The following is a 19,213-nucleotide window of genomic DNA, read 5'->3' as shown; positions in this document are numbered from 1 at the left end:
TTTTTAAGTAAAGTGAATAGAGAGAAATACTGTTAACTGATGGTACATGGAGGGGATTATAATCATTGTAATAATTTGTTGACTGTTAAGACTGATGATCTGCCCTGTAAACTTTCATTCAATCCACAATAAAAACCTTAAAAAAAAGTTACATATAAATCATGCACTTTGTTTCATCACGATGATTGCAATCCCCTTCATGCAACAACAGTTATCTGTCTTCCTCCCTGTGGTTCCTATTTGCACTCCACCCACCTTCCCATCCCTTCTCAACTTTGTCTTTTTACATCCAAAGGGTAAATGTTACCCTTTAGATTTTGAATGATTGAGCATTCCGTGGGGAGCATACCTTACTAGTGTTATTATCCCCTCTACATGCCTATCTAATATTTGGCTGAAAATTAGTCCTGCTCATTTTTTATTGCTGTTTGCATGATAGAACTTTTCTATCCTTTGGTTTTTAATCTATTTTTGTCTATTTTTTTAGTTGTGTCTCTTGTAGACAGCATATTGAATATTCCTGTTTTCTTTTTCATTCTGCGATTCTGTCTCTTGACTGGTGTGTTCAATCTATTGACATTCCAATTATCAGTAGTTATGAAATAATTGCTGTCATTTTGCTGTGTGCTGTGTAGTACTTCTGGTTTATGTGTTCCATGTAATTTTCTGTGCTGAGTTTTGTTTGTGGGCTCTTTTTATTTTTTTTGTTGCTGTTGTTTAATGCTTACTAAATCTGATTTCCCTCTTTTAAATTTTGATATGGAGATGTATTTTTAAGATTACCCTCTAATTTATTATTTTCCCAGTTTAAAACAGTCTCTTTTATCTTGAAATTTACTTGACTTCCTCATCTTTTAGAAGTTCTCTATCTACACTATTCCCTTTACATGTTTTGTAGTTGTCTTCATTATAAATTGATCTCTCTGGTTTTCTTTTTCCCATCTTTTGGGTTTGTTTCACTTCCTGGTGTGGCACTGTAGGATAAGCACTGGACCACAAGGTCATTTTAATCTGAAGGTCGGTGCTTCAAACTCACCAGCCACTCCACAGAAATCCTATACAGAGTTACTATGAATTTGAACTGACTCAATGGCACTTAACAACAAATATCTGAATTGGAGTCCCAGTGTGGTGCTGTAGTTTAAGCACAGGATTGTAAGACCAGTTTGAATCACAAGGTCGGTGGTTCAAACTCACCAATCGCCCCTCAGAAACCCTGTGCTGGGTTGCTATGAGTTAGAACTGATAGGACGGCACTTAAAAAAATATCCGAACTGAGTTTTAGGTAATGTTGTCATGTTTGTTGATCTCAAGTTATTGTCTACTGTTGTTGATTCTTAATCTGATGGGGATACACATACATGAGACAAAAATCATTTCCTTACAGTCTGCCTGTCACACCCAAGGTAACAGCAGCAGGACTATTTAAAATGAGTAAGAAACTTATTCTGATCCTAATATACCCACCTAAGGCAAACCTGTTGCCAAGTCAGTAACTCATATAACCATACAGAACAAAGTAGAATTGCTCTGTAAGGTTTCCAAGGCTGTAAATCTTTATGGAAACAGACTGACAAATCTTTGTCATTGGGCAGCTAGTGGGTTTGAATGGTCCTTTTTTTTTTTTTGGTTTAGCAGCCAAGCTCTTTAACCAATACAACACCAGGGGATCCTACACACTCACATGTTAAGTGCCATTGAGTTGGTTATGACTTATAGTGATCCTGTGTAGGATTTCCAACGAGTGACTGGTGAGTTTGAAACCGACTACATTGTGGTCCAGTGTTTTTCTTAAAGCATCACACCAAGACTCCACATAGGCTGATCAAATTAGGTAGTCACTAGCACACTTGAAAAATGGATATAAGAGATTTTTGCTTATAGGACATACATATATATATACACACACACATATATTGGCACCAAGTGATTAATCCATCCTAATCTTTCCACATATCCCAAAGGCTTGAGAACTCTCATATGCCAGCCATGTTTCTTAGTACAGATGTTCTATTAACACATCTTAGAATATGTTTCTAGTGCCAAACTGCTGTCTACAGCTCTGCCCTAAAAACCAGGATAAGGTAGGTCTGGTTGGGTGCCATCATCTGAACTTGAAGGATAGACCTGTTAAAGCAGTCCTACCTTGTAAAACCAGGACTCAAGTCTTCAACCCTAGTACCTTATGCAATCCTGACCCCCGCCCCCCCTGCAGAAGGGGGCCACTTCCTGCTGGTCCATCTCAAGCTCATTACTTCAAAAGTGTCTCCTTTCCCATCAATTTATTACTATACAATGATAGAAGTAGGCTCAATTTACTTTCAGCTGATTTATCTTGCTTAAAGAGCCCACACTTCAAATGATAGTCTTGTAGGTTTTGGTGTCCATTTGTAATTTCTTTAAAAAACTAGAATCACTGCTAAAAATTAACCTTCTTATAAAAACTTTCATTCAATTCCTAATTCACTTAATATGGAGTGCTTCCATGTCAGCAACTGTTTTTTGAAATTTCAGAGTGAAGATGTAGCATGATGGTCAGGAAATGTCTCTTGGGAGGTGACCACTGAGACAGGATGCAATTGGGCAGAACCTCTAGAAAAACTTTCCAGGCATGAAGGCAAATGTAAAAGTCCTGAGGTGGGATCGCAGTGGGGCTGCGGTACAAACATCAAGAAAAACTAGCAGGTGAGTGTGGTGATACAGGAACCTATATATGCAAATTCTAGATTTTCATCTGTGTGAAATCACTGGAGGATTTTGAACCGAATGACAATAGAGTTTAAATTCAGGCAGCTGTAGAGAGAATAGGTTACAATGGGGGAAAATTGTGAAGGGATGGAATAAGATTCGATTTCCGCAGTGATCCAAAAATTACTATGCATTAGAGCAGAATGGTAAATATGGAGACAGGAGACATTCTTGAAGGCAGCGTGTGGGTCCTCATAATGGATGAAATATGGAACCCCCCCAAATCAAAACCCACTAGTTTCTGAGACGGCAACTATTTACAGAAGACCACTTTTCTGTTCTTTATCACTGAGTGGCTGGTGACTGTGGATGGCCAACCCGGAGGTTAGCAGCGCAACACCTAACTCACAGTGCACTGTGGTTGCTAAGTACAAGTGAGTCGGTTTTGACTCACAGCAACACTAGTTTCCAAGGACTGGTGGGTTTGAAACTTAAGTGCCAGTTGATTAGATTCTGACTCATAGTGACCCCTGTATAATGGTTTCTGAGGAACTGTAGGGTTTGAGCCATCAACCTTAAGAGTTAGCAGTCCATATATTCCTTAGATATGGGACATTAGAAAAGATGGGAACAATGAAAATAATCCAAAGCACAATTGAAAATTCTCTTGGCCATGTTTCTCTAAGACTATTAGACTAAATTGACTGAAGCTTGAGGCACAAGTCATGATGGCACAGTGGTTAAAAGTGCTCAGCTGCCAATGAAGTCTGATGTTTGAACCCACTAGCTGCTTTGCAGATTAAAACTGCAGTAGTTTGCTTCTGCCAAGATTTACAGCCTTGCAAACCTTATGGGCAGTTCTATTCTATCCTTACAGGGCCATCGTCAATTCCCACTGACAACTGCTCGAGACTAGAGCTAAAGTACAAACAAACCCTAGGCAGACAGCAGGTTAGGACACACCCAAGTCTTGAAATCAGGAAGGTCCAGCAAATTAGAAGAGGACCTTTGAGTTTTTGTTTTTTTTTTTTTAGGGGCAACTAAAAATTTCTTGCCAACTACTGAAAAACATTGAGCATTGTTAAATTTTAGCAGTAACCACTATTGTACCTTCTTACTCAAATATGAATTATGCATTCTAAGACTTTCAAAAAATTATTCTGAAATAACTGCACAATATTGTCAAAACATATTTATTACTTTTTAGTGTCATTTGTACACTCCAGTACAGATACAAGAATATAGCCATATTTACAGGTATTTTTAAAAATCCATATATTCAAATCCCACAACTAAATACAATAGCTTTAAGTCCTAAACTACAATGATTCTGGCAATATATAGTGAATTACTTTGCCACCCCCTCCCCGCCTTTGAAAATTTCTTAAAGCTAATAAGGTTTTTTAAACAGAACAAGAAACTTGTTTTTGAAATGAGGCAATAATTTATTCTTTGCAAATGTAAAATTTATGTCAAATATGTCAAAGTAAAATATGTCAAAATGTGTCAAATTTAGAATTCAGAAAAATAAAACCATTCATTTGGGCTATTAAAAGCAGCATAATGTCTGGAAAAAGAACTGAAGCATGGATTTGAGTTTTCAGTGTTTAAAATCCGGGTACCATTGTAGTTTAAATTTTTTAAAATTAAATGTTGATTGGTCTGACTTAGGAGAAAAACAAAGGTAGGGAAGAGCTGGGATTTTAGGAGACCTTTTAACAGACCCTTCTTCACAAACCACATCTTGTTAAATATCAGTTTTTAATGTTTTAATAGACTACTACTGTTCTTTTAAAAACAAACAAGAAAACACCTGAGGCTTCTTAAAAGAGGCTATTCAATAATTTTATTTTCAAATTATCTGAACCAAGTTGCCCACCAAAATGAGATTATGTGTTCAAAGCTATGGCAACAGGTTGACTACATATGCCTATTTAATAGTAAATAATCCCTGGTTACCTCAAAAAGGTTAGTCTAGTTGAAAACCATTATCCGTATTAAAGTTCAATATTTAAAATAATTTACTACAGTGATATAGTAAAAATATTTCCATAAAAGATTTAAATTTTCTGTGTATTTAAAAATTCATCAATAAGAAATTCCAAATTAGGCAAATTCTCCTGCATGTATGAGGGGGCTTCAAAAATATGTGGAAAAATTCCAGTATCTTTTTAAATTCCATATTTCTATGAGCTTTTTGAAGTCTCCTCATATAAGAGCAATTCATTTATGGATGTAAACATTTTGTCTTTAAGCAAAGGAATAATGTGACATAGATTAATGAAAATTCTATTAGCAAATCAAATGCAAATTTACCTTAACCCACAAGTCAAGTTTCCACCTTCTCAGGAAACATTTGCCTACTAACACATCACAAACTGCTTTCTTCTTTCCAGGAGGAAAGATCCAGAACTGCACTAAAGGTTTCAGCTTAACATAGTTCTTTGTTTCATTTACATGCACTAAATTATGTCCAACAAATGTTAACAATCTCGCAGCTATGAACATTTCATGATGATGTATTTCATGACATTAGTTGTTTCATACAATTTCAAAGTATTCTCACGTTACAGGAGAATAAGAAAAATCAGCTTCCAGCATATTATTTTAATTCTTATTAATGATACTGGAACCGTTTTGTACGAATATTTTAGAAAATACCATCCATACTGTGCTTACAGTTTATTTCTATATGTAAAATATGCTTAAGATAGGCTTAAAAGCACAAGTATCAGTTTTCATATTGAAGTTAGTATCCCACAATGACATTAAAATTCTAGCATGACAAAAGAAGCCCTTGGTGCTGGCAGTTCTGAAAGCACATGAATATATCTGCCCCAACAACAAAAAGAAACTCTAAATTAGAATAAGTATTGAATTAGATAATGAATTTTCTGCAAACAGAAACCTTTGTGACTGAGTACAACACTGGCAGTGTCATGCTAAGGCCATGTGACTAATATTTTAAGCAAGAAATAAAAAGTCAAGGTAATTTTATAGTAGCAATAGTTTCTTTTTTTATTTTAATATACTTTAGGAAACAATATACAAAGCCGAGCTTTCCCACCATTTCCAGATAACAGCAGGAAGCTCCAATTACACAAATTTAGCGTTGTGTGATGGCTAAGAACAGCAGTCAGCACCAGACTTGAACAGTTAGCTACAACACAAACATCCTTCAAAATGAAATGTCATAATAGCAAGACAGGTAAACCAGGGTTTAACAAATGACAACCACTGGGAAGTGACTTAATCATTCTTGTTGAATTTCGTATTTCATTAAATATTTTATACACAATTTTCTGTTACTATGTTTTAAACAAAACTTCCCATAAGAATTATTTCAATCAAGTATAAATATTCAACAAGAATAGTTCTGATAAAGAATCCCCAGGTAGTTCAAATTCTAATATGCATTGACTGAAGGAAATGAAAAATAACAATTTTCGTTTGTTTTAACATGTTTATTACAACAGATACAATTCACATCTGACTAGCTTTGTTTCCTCTTTCCCCTCCCACAACCATGTTCATTGGGCTATTTTCCACATATATGAGCAATCAATGTACTTTCAGCACACATGCCCAGCAGTACTTTAAAGTCCATTCTTACAGGGTGCAAATGGATTTCAATAATTTATACAAACAAAGTGGGTTATGCTCAATCACTGCAATTTTAAGCTACTGTACACAGGAATGAAAAGGTTATAGAAAAGTGCCATAGCAACAGTGCCTTAAGAAAGGAGAAAAAGAGGAGCCTTTAAAAAATGGATAAAATCAGACCGAGGATTTCGGAAGGAAATGGAACACACGGGAAATGAAAACAAATAGAGAAGCACTGCTCTTGATCAGGTGCAAGTGTGGAAACAGTTGGTTCATGATATTTGTACACTGCCCATATGGTTCAAAATTGTATCCTTAGACACAGATCGCCTGGCGCTTGCACTGAATTTTTGAAAATGCAAGATTTCTGAATGATAAATTAACCCCCCAATTTTTTTTTTCCTTTTAAAAAAAGCTAATTTTGCAGACAGGTTTACATGTAAAAGGCTAGGTATTTAGCCACCTCAGCATTGATTAGTTTTGGATGTCTAAGCTCTGTTACACATGGCTTCCCATGGCTTCACTCTACAAAACATATTTACAACGTGAAGAATACATCTACAAGAAATCTACATTTCAAGGGTTTTACAAATCAATCTTGTATCTTTCCCCTGAATTGACTCTCAAAGACCCATCCCCTTGTCGTTTCTTTTGCCCAGCTTAACGGTCCAAAGTCTACTTAAATGCAGCTCAAAAATGTTAAGATTGGGCAACAGATTTATAGTTCCTGTACTCAAAACCATGTGCAATTATTCACATCTTCACACCATGAAGGAATTCTGATTTTTTAGCTTTTCAAGTTCCTTAATTTGCTGTCTCAAAAACAGTATCCTGAAAAATAAAACAAGGCATTAGAATTTGTGCTTTCACATAAATGTCACAGAAACAGTGAAATTTCAATTACAAAAGATTACTAATTAAGACTGAATAACTGAAAATGATCAGTCTACAGTTAAGACAAAGTAACCACTGAACACATATGTAAATACAGTAAAGCACTAACTACAATGACAAAATTTAGAATTAGTTTTCTGACATTTTCTCAATAATTAACTTGATTATATTAATAAACTAAAAAGAAACAGATACCATACAAGATCTACCAATACAGCAATAGAATGTTTCTGTGCCACAGTGTAATAAAACTAAAATTAAGTGTTAAGAGGCAAATCATTTTTTAAACAAGCAATTCTCAATGTAGATTACTGTTGTCTTTAAGGCTGTTGATTTCAGTTGACTCACAGTGACGATGAATAGGAAGAATTTGAATCACTGGCCCTATAATTCAAACCCACCTTGCAATCCAGTGTTTATCCTACAGTGCCACAACAGGAGTTCAATGTACATTATTATTTGTTGTTGTTAAGTGCCTTTGAGTCAGGGTCAGCTAACTAGACTCCCATGTACTTCATGAAGTATTTCCTATTCTGGCCCCTCTTTTCTGTAAATATTTATTGCCTGTACCAGCAAAATTTGGTAGATATCCTACTTTAGTGAAATACTAGATTAAGAAATATGAGATGAAAAGAGTTTAGGTGAAAAAAAAATACTAAGATGACACAATTACTGTATCATTCAACTTGTTGGGTAACTAAACTCTCACTATAATTTCCAAAAGATCAATGAAGTAACAATATAAGCAATGACTTGAAATTTCAAGATAAACAGTACTCTTAACACAGTAAGAATGTGCTCCCTCAATTCAAGAGAGGAGCCTTTATCATTAACAGCTATCAACATTTTACTTTTTTTAAAGCAATTTATGCATTTACTGTAGCTGTAAGTGTAACACAGACTTCTGGTGTGGCACTGTTGGATCAGTGCTGAATTATGAGCCACAATGTCGGAAGTTCAAACCCACCTCAGAAACTCTATATAGGGTTGTTATGGGTCAGAACTGATTCAACAGCAGTTACCAACAACAACAGTGTAACATAGGAAAAGTTTAATGAAGCATTTATCTGGGTTAAGAGAAATAAAATCTAGCTGCCACATCATTAACCTATGAAAAGCAGATATAGAATTATGGTACATAATGAGATATATTTTAAAAATGCACTTTCAATTTCATAAGTTAATGTTTTCCAATTCAATTTAATAGACATAATTATACTAAGATTAATTTCAGTGGAAAACTTACCGCTGCTCTCGCAAGGTTGCTTGAATTTCACATACTCGGACTAAAGATCTTAAATTTTTTAATTCAGTACATATTTCTGACATGTGGACGCTTCCCATGTTATGGGCTTCTTCACGCAATCTTGATGCCTTTAAGAAAATAAAAATTCCATGAAACTTAAATATCTACAGACATGCTGGAAAATCTAAGGGAAATTTTATTTTCTGTACAGAAAATTCTATAGAAGGTACTCATCTTAAGATTTCCATTTCTGGTTTCTTGAGCAAACAGTACTCCAATATTAGGATAGTAAACAGCACTAGAATAGAATATATTCTTGAATTGTAGTTAATATAAAATACTGGATCAAGAATTAGAGATCGTCATTCCTGCAAGTTCAGGTAAAGTACTGATTGATACATGGGCTTCATTATATCCACTATATTCTTATATATTGAGATAAGGTATCTCTGTGCACTTTCAGAACATTGCACCAGCCAGTAGTTGTTGTTCTTAAATACCATCGAGTTACTTCTGACTCATGGTGACCCTCTATAGGAGGAGCAGCTGATGAGTTTGAACTGCTGAACTTGCACATTTCAAACTGATTTTTCAATCCAGTGCTTATACTACAGCGCCACACATAAGAGAGGCAAATGTGAACATAAGTGAATGTTCCACACAAATTTAAAATGTTTCCTATACTAGCTGCTAGTCTAATGAGCTCACCATGAGACTGGTAGCTTAGGAATCTCTGAAAATACCAGGTAGCAGAGTGGGAAAAGCATACACCAGAGTTTTGAACTAAGTGGCCTTTGAGATCATTCATTTGGTCATAAGAGGCTCACTGGCAAAATAGGAAAACAGTATCTGAACAGTGAACAGAAAAACTAAGGAACTTAGCTAAATCCTAAGTACTTGAATGTTGTTGCTGATGTTAATGATTGTCCAGTCAGTTCAAATTCATAGTGACCCTTTACAGGGTTTCAGAGGCTTTAAATCTTTGCAGGAGCAGAACGCCTCCATCTTTCTTCCGTGGAGCGACTGGTGGGCTCAAACTGTGGACACAGTTCAGTGCTGATCGTATGGAACACTCACTATGCTCCTGAGTAGTTGATAAATGGTAACTATAATAACTGGAGGCCTAGTTGGCGTTGTGGAGTCCTGGTGTGGCGCTGTATGTTAATATGCCAGACTGCAAGGTTGGCAGTTCAAGCTCACCAGCTACTCCTTGGAAACCCTATACAAGGTTACGCTGGGTCAGAACCAACTCAATAGCATTTAACGTGTGGTACTTCAGGATAAGCAATGGACCTCAAGGTTGGCAGCTCAAACTCAGCAGCCACTCCACAGAAACCCTAATACAGGGTCATCGACTCATTGGCATTTAACAACCACCACAATAACTACAATAAAATATTTAATGTGCAACCACAAAATATTATTTCATTAATTACTACACTTACGGGGTTACAAATGTCCAACTTATATACACAACTCATGTTTGCCCTTTAACGTAGGGCTTCAAACTGGTTTTGTCATGACTGACAAAAAATATATAAAATCCAGATTTTTACAATTTGAGCCATTCGTCATGTAACCAGAATGGGAAAAACAATAGGGCAAAGACCTGGAATGGAAGACTAGGAAAGAGGCAACAACATGTTTGTTGAACTTAGGATAAAGTTCCATTTTTGGGAACCTCTATGTACACTGAGAACTGTTCTTTAAAACAATGAGCCGCTTATGTTTTTTTATATTGAGGCACAGAAAACATGCCCTTTAAGGAGTCTAATGCATGAAAAATTGGGTTACTGGCAGAACTCAAAGTGGTGTGGTTGGTGGCCACTGTATCTACGATGGGAAAACCGCTACCACAATAATTCTTCATCACAGTCACCTTTAGTTACTGCCTGTGCAGCTTTTAAATCATTGAAAACACTTTCAGACTTTTTTTGTACTAAAGTAAGGCATTAAATAAGAACTGTATCCAGTAACACAGCCCACTACTACAATGTTTTCTACATATCATACACAATGGTGAGTTGTTGCTAAGTGCCATTAAGTTGGTTCCAATTCCTAGCGACCCTGTATAGGGTTTCTGAGAAATGGCTGTTGAGTTTGAACTGCCAACTTGAGATCCATTGCTTATTCTAAAGTACCACACCAGGACTCCGGTCTTTAAAGCTCAACACAGCCACCTAGGGTGCAACTATTGGTCTCACCCCATCCAGAGCAAAAAAGAGTGTTGAAAATTGAGGATGTTTGGAAACAATTAGTTCAATGGACTAGTAAACCAAGTGGAAAGTGAACATTAGTCTCCATGACCCTGAGATGAAAAGAATCAAATGATGCCTGGCTACCAAGACCATGTGCTCTGCCCTGAAAAGGGTCCCATTAGGAGGTCCTAGATACAGTAAGAGAGAATAAGGAACAAAACTCAAAATCATAATAGTCCACTAAGTCTTATAGAAACCAGAGGAAGTTGAGACCATGCCTACAGGTCTGAAACTGAATTCACCAAGGTTCAATTTTCAGCCAAGCAGTAATAGATAGGTATATAAGGGGGAAAGCAATAATAGTGTGGTATGCATATGGCAGAATGGTCAACCATTCAAGATCAAAAGGGTAGCATTTACTAAAGGACAAATTTAGAAGAGTGGGAAAAGAAGGAGAAATGGAAACTCAATTCACAGTGGGGTAGGGGGAAAAAAAAAAAAAAAGTAAAGAACAAAAATGTAGACACCTGTTTGAAACCCATTAAGTACCTGTATACGTGTATATAAGTACACATAAAAAGACTATAAGCTGATAAGAGGCAAATCTAATTAAACAAATGTTTGTTATTTTGAATACAGTAATCCAGATCAATTTTCCAGTAGAATTTTAACTTCTATTTTGCTAGTCACCTAACAGTCTCATCTTACTCCTGGTAACATACCTGTTTCTCTGCATGATCTGCAGGCCATCCTTGAACATGTTTTATGAGATTTTCATTGAAGTGTGCTGCTAGCGTAGGTGTTAATGAACATGTAGGTCGGGCAGATGAATTCTGGGGTACAACTGTTGCATTTGATGCATTACTACTAGATGTATGATTTGGACCAGGTGACGGACTTCTCTGGCTACTAAAAGAAAAAACAAAATTAAATGTGTGATGTGCTTAAAAATTGTCTCAGGAATCCTAAATTGTCTGTTAATACCTTCTATTACAGATATCCAAAATGTGTGATTTTGAACTTCTTAAAATGAAGTACGGAATTCATAGTATATTATGTATTCCGCAATACACTTTCAATACACTTTTTGGGGTTCTGGTGTGGCGCTGTGGGTTATTGCACCAGACTAGAAAGTCGTTTGAACTGCAAGACTGGCGGTTCAAGTTCACGAGTTGCTCCTTGGAAACCCTATACAGGGGTGCTATGGGTTGGAATCAACTCGATGGCACTTAACAACAACAATACATTTTTTGAGGAAATAAAGACTGCCCCCCCCCCCTTAAAACACTAATGTTAAGAGTTAAATTGAAAGCAACCAAAACTGTACTCCTTAAATTTGACAATAGGACTGTGCCTACCACAAACACTAATGAGGATACAACTAAAGAACAATCTCACATTTTGACAGTTATAGAGAAAAGGTTCATCTTAAACATAAAGGGCGTCAAAGTTTGTGGAAAAATGGAATTAAAAGGTAATTCTAAATAAGAAGGAGGAAGGAGGGCAGTTACTGCCCTTGTTCAGCAAAATACAGAAATTTTATGATTAGCACTGAATGAAAATAGTGGTAAAATAAGACCAAAACAGCAGCAATCTGAGATCGATGCCAAGTGCTGTCAAGGAGGTTCCAACTCATAGTAACCCGTATTATCAAGGGTTTCTGAGGAGCTGCTGGTGGATTAGAACTTACAACCCTTGTGGTCCAGTGCATTATCTTGTAGCACACCACACCAGATATTGGTTACTTTCTTTAAAAATTGTGTGGTATCAGCCAGGGGATGAGACTATGGTGATGAGAACCAAAAATTTAATCACCAAGGTTGGTATGCTACCACACTTGACTCTGAATGAATTTCAGTAATTTGCAAAAACAAAATCTCCCAGAGGATAAAATGTTTTTTTCATTTCTGAGGATACTTAATTTTGCCACATCAGCATTAAAATAAAATAGGAAAATCAACGAAATGAAACCAATCATTCACTAAATTCCATTTAAAGTTGAACAGTGTGACCTTTGAACAATGTGGGGCAGGGGTGCTTTACCCCTCCCCCATGTATTTGAAAATCCACATTTAACTTCTGACCGCCCCCCCCCCACCAAAACTTAATAGCTTTCTAGAGACTTAAAGCGTTAACCAAGTAACAATCTACATGGATTTTTCATGTTTTACACGCTGAATCCACATAAAAGCTTTGTTTTCAACGTGAGATAAAATACTTCACAAGAAGTGTGAGGTTTTTTTGAATGCCTGCTGGCACAGTTGCATCACTGTTTTCCTGAAATTTCCTTCTCTTGCTTTTTTGCTGACAATGCACTTTTCCTTAGGCTGGATTCCTTCATCTTAAAAGGGTGGTAACCATAGTGGAAGACTCAAATCTATGTACATATCAAACAATTTAACTTTTCTTATAATGTCATGACTGTTTTCTGCTTCTTGGGAGCACTTCCAGTATCACCAAGTGGCACTTCATGTGGGTCCTCCTATGGCGTTATTGAAGGCTTAAAGTATTTACACTAAGCACAATGGAAAATGCGCAAGGATTTCGAGAGATCTTTTTTTTTTTACTATGATAATGCAATTTATAGGAGAGATGAACTGCTCATGTGAAAATGATCACTACCACCTGGTGTTTTTGTTTAAAATTGGGGTGTAATGTAAGTAGACCTGTGCAGTTCAAACCATGTTGTTCTAAAGAAACTGTGTATTGTTAATTATCTAAGATAAATGACACCAAAATACAACTCCATCTAACTACTCAGAAAGCAGGTCAGAGATAAAACTAATAGGAAAGTCTAATGCAAATCAGTTTGGAAATATTGGTCCAAATTTTACATAAAAGGTTTTTGGTTTCACCAATACACAAATTTAAAACTATTATATGTTGTTGATGTTGTTAAGAACTGTCAAGCCAGTTCCAACTCATAGTGACCCTTGTATAGGGTTTCCTAGGAGCAACTGGTGGGTTTGAACCATTGACCTGTGGTTCCCAGTTCAGTGCTGATCCTATAGCACAACAGCAGAATTCCAACACTAAAACAGAGCTTCCTAAAACTGGAGTTTAAAAAGTATGCAATTTCATCAAAGTACTACAAAAACATGTATACTCTTTGTATAAGCACCACATGTTTTTAGTCCCATAATATTACAGTACGGGACTATTAAAACTCAACAAGAAGAACCACCTTCTTCAAAATAACCTAGGCATCACTATTAGTGACCACAATCTGCTAAGGTTATATAAGAATTGACTTAAGGAAATCTGTAGTCTCAACACAAACATCAATTTACCTTGAGCGCTGAAGACTTCTTGGAGAAGCAGGTTCATGACCTTGATGTTTCTCAGTAGGTACTGGCTGCTGAGTGGCTGATTGTGAAACTGGTCCTTGCTTAACTACTGGAGTACTAACCTGAAATTTCAAAAAATCTAGTTAGGTTTTTAATCACACTGGCAGACTACATGGCATCTAAATAGAAGCAGAAGTTCTACCAAGGAAATATTATTTCTGTTCTTCAGTGATTTAAAGTAAGAATGACGTTGATTCTGTTTAATATTAATGATAAAAATGTTATTTTGTGCAAATTATTGGCATTTAGATGTTATGACCATTCACTCCTCTTACTAACCCAAATTTACTTAATAACTTTGTTATTTTGTTGTTGTTAAGTGCCATCGAGTCGGTTCTGACCCACGGCGACCCTGGATAGGGTTTCCGAGGAGCAGCTGGTGAGCTTGAACCGCCAACCTTGCAGTCCAACTGGCTTTGCAGTCCGGCGCATTAACCCAACCCACAGCGCCAGTACTGTCAAATTGATTTGGACCCACAGCTACCCTGTATACTGTTTCCAAGGAGTGGTTGGTGAGCTTGAAATGCTGGCCTTGCGGTACAGACTTTGTGGTCCAGTGCATTAACCCACAATGCCACACCAGGACTTCTTAAACACTGTACTAATCTGGAGTTTTTAAGAAGTAGAATCTTATGATTTACCAAATGTCATATATAGATAGAAAAGTTTTGAACCCCAGATCACAAAATTACTTTAGTAATACAACAGCATAAGAAACCAGTTCTCTTGATTTTCAGCCTCATATATGTTTCTAATACCTCTTGTGATTTAGTGTTACTTCTATAGTAATAAAAAGTATCTAACATTACCACATCATATAAATAGTTGCTCAGATTTTAACCAAATTTGGAGAGAATGTATATCTATCAGAGAATATGCAATGGTCATACAAAATTCAACTTGTGAGGTCTACAAAGAGATAGTATTCTATAGAGGTAAACCAAGAGGTCCATGACTACCAATAAAGATACATATAATATTCACATTTAGATGCCATAGAGGAAGAAACAAGCAGGCATATATCCCAAACTAAAGGAATAAAGGCAGATGGAACCATTTCTGATTAAGCCTCATTAACAAATCTAAATTGCATCTTCCAGCAGATTCTTTTTGGTGGGTGGGAGGTGGGGGGTACAGAAGGATGATTCATAATATTCCCAAACAAACCTAGATAGTCCTGGATGGTTCTGAACATTACACCCATAATCTCTATTCAGAAGTCCTTTTATAAAGGACATACTTATAACTTCCATTTAAAATCACATGCCAAGATATTTTGAAAAGCAACTTGAAAAAGTCTTTTGAATGCAAAAAGCTCATATCATCTCCTTAAGATATTAAATACCCATTACAGAAAATTCACTAACACCACCGCTTACTTCACTTTTAGCTACCATGTATTGTGCTCTTAAAATATTACTCTGAGGATAAGCTGAGGATAAGTTTTAAGCTTGAAGATCTCTTTTGCTGATACTTACATTGTAATTCTCCTCCAATCAAAATAAAGGCAAACAATTAAAAATTCTTTAAAAATGCTGTTTCACTACATTTTTACATTTCCCATTTAGAGTCAAGGAAAAAACCCACAACTTGTAAAAATACCAAACCTCTCAGTAATTTACTAGTAGCATGTGAAAACGCAAAGAATGAGTACACAACTGGAATTTACTTAGGATTTCTAGACATGATTGAAAATTTGACAGCATTTTATAAAACTGGTCATAACTAAGTAAGGACAAACAGGCAAATTTTGTTCTTAGCATAAGAGCTGACGTATTTTTTTAGATTAAGGTATGAAAAAAAATTACAGGAAAAGGTATTTCTCACATTCCTTACGATCTGAAAATTCTATAAATTTAAAATCCATCATCCTCACTTTCTCCACACCACAATAAGCAAACAAAGGGAACAGAAGCAGAGAGTGTATAAGATTAGCATAGATGCAAACTAACCTTTACTTATTATCACCTACCTATCTTTCATGTCAACATGAGATCTCATTCTAAAAGACGCGACTGTCTACAATACAGATTCTAGAACACTGAAATTAAGTGGTTTCTTTTCTAAAATCCCCTCAAAAGCAACATACCTTTGGCTGTGATGAAACAGGAGGAGTACTAATCAAAGGTTTGATAGGAACTGTGTTAGTCTGTGGTGTGCTTATTCTTGGAGACACGTAAGATCTTGGGGATGATGCATCAGATGTTAAAGACATCGGAGACTGATTAGATGGCTGGGCTGGAAGACATCAAAACAATTTTTAATAAACCAAGTATTATTAATGTTGTTGTTAAGTGCCACTGAATTGGTTTTGCATCACAGCAACCCTGTATAGGGTTTGCAATGAGTGGTTGGGTGGGTTTGAACCACAGATCTTGCAGTTAGCAGTCCAGTATGTATCCTACGCTAGGGCTCCAAAATATATGATATGTGGAGCAATCTTTGCATCTTGCCAGATAGTCTTCAAAGAGAAGATTACTTGAATAAATTAGAATCTGAGATACTTACTGATGCATTATTTTAAAGATGAAGAGTGGCCTTCCTTCTTTTTGAGACAGTAAACAGGAAGCTAAGTCTGACCTTACTATCAAATAAGTGAATCCTCACCCTCCTTACACTTCTTCATGAGGCCAGCCATTATACTTCAGTTTTAACCAAATATTTTGGCCCAGTTTACTTGCTTTCTGTACTGGGATTGAGAGACAAATCCATCTAACAAAACAGCCCATTTACTTGCCGTTAGCTTTTATGTATTCTCTAGCTCAACTGGATACCTTCATGGAGAAGAGAGGCAGCTAATTCAAAGAAGATGCAACTTGAGCATTTTTGTTATTTACTAATTAGAAGTCATTTAACATTAATCTGAATCTAAACTGTTTATAAAGATTTAAGGGAATATTATAGTTTAAGATCAGTTGTGAACTAAAATACATCATTAAGAACTTAAATTCTAATTTAAATTACAGATATGATGGCAATATTTAAGATAAATGTTTAAGTTTTTTATTATCTAAAAAGAAAAAATTGCAGCAATTATGTACTAGTGTTACAAAATCAAATAATTATAGCTAATCTTTTTAAGAGTAATAAAAATTTTGTTACTAATTATCTAAGAACATAAATACCTTGTGTAGAGAGTTGAGCAGCTTGAGAAATCAGGGAAGTTATGTTGAAGGCAGATGGTCCAGCAGTAAGAAATTTATGAATTATAGACTGAAGGGAGGCTTGTGTCACAGCTGCTGTAAGAACTGAAAACATATTATTTTCTAAATTCAACTAAAAACACAGAGGCATATGTAGCATTAGTTAACAATTTGAAAACTCAAAAGACTTAAAACAAAACAAAACAAAAAAACCCTCTCAAAATAAAAATCTAGAAAATAGGAATGATTCCTTGGAAAACATAAACCGGGTTTGCTCTGAGTTGGAAACGACTCGACGACACTTAACGATTAAATTAGATGTTCAGTTCACGAAAACCCTTCACTATGAGATTTCCATAAAACACCACTAAAGACTATTCACTGGAACAGACTAAAAACAAAGTGCTTAGTGTTACTTGAAAATAATGCAATAAATGGTAGCTATTTCACAAGAGTGCTTTATTGAACAAGCTAACCAACCAGTCAAACCCTTCATTAACACCCACCTCAAACATTTAAAAAAAAAAAACAAAAAAAACAAAAAACCTTAAGTACTTAGGAATATGTATTTTCTAAGCATAAGAAGATCTATTATTAACATTTTTCTGTTATTACTGTTTAAAAGCTTCACATTGACCAAGTGAAATCTTTATCTATTGACTAAGAGAATGGCAGATTATTCTAGAGAATAAAATCAAAGTACAGAAAAATTGGGGACAGTAAGAATAGAAGACTAAAGCCTGAGGTAATGCTATTTTTTTAGGAAAAAGCTACTTAATCGTATCATTATGTGGAACAAAGAACATAAATAGAAATGTTCAATGTGCTCCTAGGAATTGAGTGGTAGTGGTTTATGCCACTCACCCTTATTTAAATCTTTTCTCTGATATGGCTGCCTAAATACTTGGTGCTGTCAAGTTGGTTCTGACTCATAGAGACCCTTGTATATAGGTTTTCTAAGGAGTGGATGGTGAATTTGAGCTTCCAACCTTGCAGTAGAGCGCTTATCCTAGAGCATCACACCAGGCCTAAATACTTTAGAAGCATTTTAAAAAGGAGTTGGAATGAATCAACGCAATTTTATCAGGAAAAATAGTAAAATGTGAACACCTTCTCCTTTCCTAGAATTATTCCAAATACTTTGACAAGAAACTAGTGGAACCCCCACTCTCCAGGCAACTGCCTTTCTTTTATATTTCAAATAGTTACTTACAGGTATGAAGATTTTTAGAAATAAAAAAGGTTTTAAATCAGTTTTAACAAATGCTTCTTACTTATAAAAACAACAAATGCATATACACTAAGTACACAGAATGGTTTATCCCAAGGTACATAACAAGTTTGAAAAACATTCTTAAAAAATTCAATTATCACTAGCTCAATTAATACTAACAACGGTCTTAAGCTACAGCGCAAGTAAATTCTGAATTAAGAGAATGAAGTTCAAATATGCATGTCAAAGACAATTCCTAAAGCAGAATTATTACTAATTCTAAGATTTATATAACAAATGAATTTTTTAAAATTATTACTATAAAAACTTACCTTCATTTATTTTGGATATATCCACATTAGAATTATTAAGCTGCAGCGTAGCTTGCAAAGCAGGGAGCAACTGTCTAAGAAGATTTGGGTCCTGAAGTAATGGAGGTATTGGTGACTGGGGAACAGGTGAAACAGGAACTGCTGAAGCAGATGTTGGAGGTGCAGATGTGGGATTCAGTCCAGAGGCGGAAGATGTAGAAGGAGTTGTGCAAGAATGTGATACAGATTTGTCTCCTGATGTAGATTCTAAATAAAAAGGAAATAACAAAGCTGAAAAAATTACTGGGATAGAAGAATAGAAGGAAGTAGAATCCCATATGCCAGGTACCTAACTCAATTAATCGTCACAAGGCAGCACCACAAAGGCTGACTAGAATGATGACTGCATTTTTATTATCCCTACTTCGTAGGTGAAGGAGCTCTGGTAGCCTAGTGGTTACGAATCGGGCTGCAAACCACAAGGTCAGCAGTTTGAAACTACCAGCTGCTCCGTGGGAGAAAGATGAGGCTTTCTGCTCCCGTAAAGATTTACAGCCTCGGAAACCCTGT

The 19,213-nt window shown here is 35.8% G+C and overlaps 1 protein-coding gene across 1 annotated transcript in view; it reads right to left on the bottom strand.

Annotated features, from left to right (window-relative positions):
- Positions 1-6,136: 6,136 nt before the first annotated feature.
- The window catches only part of WAC (WW domain containing adaptor with coiled-coil), a 121,218-nt gene continuing 108,141 nt past the window's right edge, over positions 6,137-19,213 (bottom strand). The window contains 8 exon segments of the mRNA XM_006871680.1: positions 6,137-7,077; positions 7,080-7,122; positions 8,432-8,559; positions 11,352-11,538; positions 13,920-14,038; positions 16,066-16,214; positions 17,102-17,224; positions 18,665-18,910. Coding sequence (XP_006871742.1) covers positions 7,045-7,077; positions 7,080-7,122; positions 8,432-8,559; positions 11,352-11,538; positions 13,920-14,038; positions 16,066-16,214; positions 17,102-17,224; positions 18,665-18,910 — 1,028 coding nt within the window. The 3' untranslated portion in view covers positions 6,137-7,044.

Source organism: Chrysochloris asiatica, unplaced genomic scaffold (genome assembly GCF_000296735.1).
Source record: "Chrysochloris asiatica unplaced genomic scaffold, ChrAsi1.0 scaffold00172, whole genome shotgun sequence".
NCBI classification, from domain to species: domain Eukaryota; kingdom Metazoa; phylum Chordata; class Mammalia; order Afrosoricida; family Chrysochloridae; genus Chrysochloris; species Chrysochloris asiatica.
The sequence above is the reverse complement of the archived record's forward strand: the minus strand, read 5'-3'. Positions and strand labels throughout refer to the sequence as shown.